This window comes from Tupaia chinensis, unplaced genomic scaffold (assembly GCF_000334495.1).
Source record: "Tupaia chinensis unplaced genomic scaffold, TupChi_1.0 Scaffold000612_1, whole genome shotgun sequence".
Lineage (NCBI taxonomy): Eukaryota > Metazoa > Chordata > Mammalia > Scandentia > Tupaiidae > Tupaia > Tupaia belangeri.
The window spans coordinates 2,113,930-2,116,903 of record NW_006160131.1 but is presented as its reverse complement, the minus strand read 5'-3'; the positions used below and the strand labels follow the sequence as shown (position 1 = coordinate 2,116,903).

General features: G+C 57.3%; 1 protein-coding gene across 1 annotated transcript in view; it reads left to right on the top strand.

Annotated features, from left to right (window-relative positions):
* Positions 1–104, top strand: part of HRH2 (histamine receptor H2) — a 1,847-nt gene extending 1,743 nt beyond the window's left edge. Inside the window, 1 exon segment of the mRNA XM_027775938.1 lies at positions 1–104. This exon segment is cut by the window's left edge and continues 35 nt beyond it. Coding sequence (XP_027631739.1) covers positions 1–104 — 104 coding nt within the window.
* The last annotated feature ends 2,870 nt before the right edge of the window (positions 105–2,974 follow it).

The window sequence follows — 2,974 nt, the reverse complement described above, 5'->3', positions numbered from 1 at the left end:
CTCAGCTGTCCAGGATCCAGAGCAGTCAGGAAGAGAAAGCTCTGACACTTCGAGCGTGCCATGGGACAGAAGGCACAGCCCCCCGGGGAGCCGCAGACAGGTAACAGCCCTGGTGGTTCGTGCGCAGAATGGGGGCCAGGGAGGGGGCCTCCTGACATGACGGCAGGCAGTGCTGGTGGGCAGGCAGTGCTGAGAGGTCTGTGAGCACTCTGGAAAAGCACCCGTCCCACCTAATCCTCCCAGTGGCTCTCTACGGCAGAATTTTTTACCTTCGGTATAAAAGGAGCACATAGACATTCTCAGAGAACATGGTGAGGGCCACACGCCTAGGACCTAGGACCCAGGCCACATTTGTGGGCCCTTTTTGTTCCTTCTAATTTGCTATAGACTACATGTGCTTGCTGAAGAGAGACAGAGACAGACAGTGAGAAAGCACTCCCCAAGGGGGATGGCCATGCAGAAATCCCTTTCCCTCCACCCGGTGTGTTTGTCTGTCTGTCTTTCTTTTTCTTTACTTTTTTCTTTTTTTTTAAGAGAGATTTTTGCTATAGGGTGCATGTGATAAATCATCCCCAAGGGTATGACCACACCACAGTCTCTTCTCCTCCAGTCTCCTCGCGGGACTTTGGGCACACATGCACACGCACTCAGTGTGAGTTTAAGCCACCAGGCCCAGGACTTGAACTTTGGTCGACTATGTGGGAGTCCAGTGATGTAATCATCCATCTGCTGGTCTCAATCTGCTGTGTTTTTCAAGCTGCCAAGTCTGAGGTCAAACGACATAGCCAGCCACGTGGGACCCAGCTGCCTTAGCCACCAGGCCAGCTGCCCGACCTTTTTCTAGCTCTGTTGTTCCTACAATCAGGAGTCTCAGTCTGAGGCCCAGGTTCACCACGAAGTCCTAAGTTCGAATTACATCCAGGATACACTCATGTGCTAATGCTGCCACCGGGGGCGCCCTGTGGGCTTAGAGCAGCCCAGCCTGGGGCAGCTATTGAGCACCTCCTGTGCACCAGTGCGACTGGACTGCCGGAGGTGCTGAGGCTGGAGTCTACCGGGGAAGAGGATGGCGGAGGCAGAAAAGTGGCGCCCTGGAGGACAGGCGTTGGGTAGATCTCAGGAAGGGCTAGAGCAAGAATGGGTTTGCTTCTGGCAAAGCAGAAGTGTATTTGAGACGGGACTCTGCACCTGCACTGCCGCTCCAACAGGTGAGACGGCAGAGACCTCCATGCGGCACGGCACTGGCCTGTGAGAGAGGAAAGGAGGAGAAAGCGAAAATAGGAGCCTATAAAAAGGAGAGTGGGGGGACCTGGTGGATAAGGCAGCTTGATCCCATATGGCCAGTCCCGTGATTCCAGTCCCAGACCAGAAGCTTGAGAAACATGCAGGGCGTGTGTGCGAAAAATCCCAAAAGGAGGGGGCTGGGCGATTGGTTTGCAGTGCGACCATCCCCCTGGGGAGTGTGTGTGTGTGTGTGTGGGGGGGCTTTCTCCTCTTTCTCTTTGTCTGTCTGTCCCTCTAGCAAAAAACGATGTGGGAGGGGAGATCTCAAAGTAGTGGGTGTGCATCTGCAGGAGATGCGAGGGCAGGGGCATCCAGGACTCCACCGCCCGCCCGGGGTCCAGGCCGCAAAGATACACAGAGGCAGGAGGGGTTTAGGTAAATTTGCGGGCTCTGAAGCCAACACACCTGCGTTAAGGGAACCAACGCCGGGACCTAAGAGGCCGAGCGGCAGCTGCTGTGGAGGCCGCGCGGGCAGCAGTCAGCCGAACGATGCTCACAGCACGCCCCGCAGCGATGCCACGCAGTAGATGTTGCTTTCCTGTCGCCCAAGACAGAGCGCTGGCCCCTCACCCCCCATCCCTCCATTCGTTCATTCATTCGCCTGCCGACGTTGGTCAGGCGCCCAGGGACCGTGCTGGAGGCTGGGTCAGAAACGGCGCTTGGTGTTTACTGGTGAGCAGTTATGGACCGCCAGCTGCATGGCCCGGCTCGCAGCTGGAGTGCTGGACCTAGCTTCATGCAGCTGTCTCGCACGCCCCCCAGAGTTGCCTGAACGCCCCTCGGCTAAGGGATTAGAACAGGCTGTACGATCCCCCAGCAGCACACAAGTCCCCTCTCAAGCACTGGCCATCAGACCCAAGGAATGCTCAGACACTGCAGGCCCACCACGGGCTCTGGGTTCTGCTCTCTGTGGTGACTGGTGGGGACAAAATGATCTAACTAGACCCCCGGGCCTCATATCTTCTCTGGACATCCCCAGCGGTGGGTGTTGCCGTGTAGACGTGGGTCCTAGGCCCCCCACTCCGCCACCACTGTCCCCATGGAGAAAGGCCTAGGCTCCTGCACCAGAACTGTGGCCTCAGCCTCCTCCCTGGCCTCCCAGCCTCTAGGCTCTCTGCCTAGAATCCATCCTCCAAGCTGCCCTGAGGGTGTCTCTCCATGTCCAGTCCTGATGGACAAACGCCCACCTGACCATGTCCTTCCATGACCCCTCCCCAACGAGGCAGCCCCAAGCACAAAGCTAATCTAGTTTTCAAAGCAAAACCAACCAGGAAAAGCACAGGCTGTGGACTACATGGACGTGGCTGGCTATTCGGTGAAGTCACGTGTCACCTTGTGCTGCTCTTACCTGTTGGACGCCCAGCCTCATAGCCTGCCTTTTTCCTTAAGTTCATGTATTTCTTCTCTGAGAGAGAGCAGGGCACCCCCAACAGGGTCCTCATGCTCTATCGCCCCAGCAGGCCTGGGTCGTGGGCATGCACGTGTGTACACCTCAGGGAGGGCCTGGTACGTGAACCCAGGCCCGCCCGGTGAGTCCAGCATCCAGAGCACTGCGTTACTGCCGCGCCGCCGTCTGGCCCAATAAGCAGCCTATTAAGGCTAGTCTGGAGGGAACCATGCACTCACTGAGCAGCTAACAACAACCAGCGCTCACACAGCACCCACTTCTGCTGGTTCTACAAGCATCACC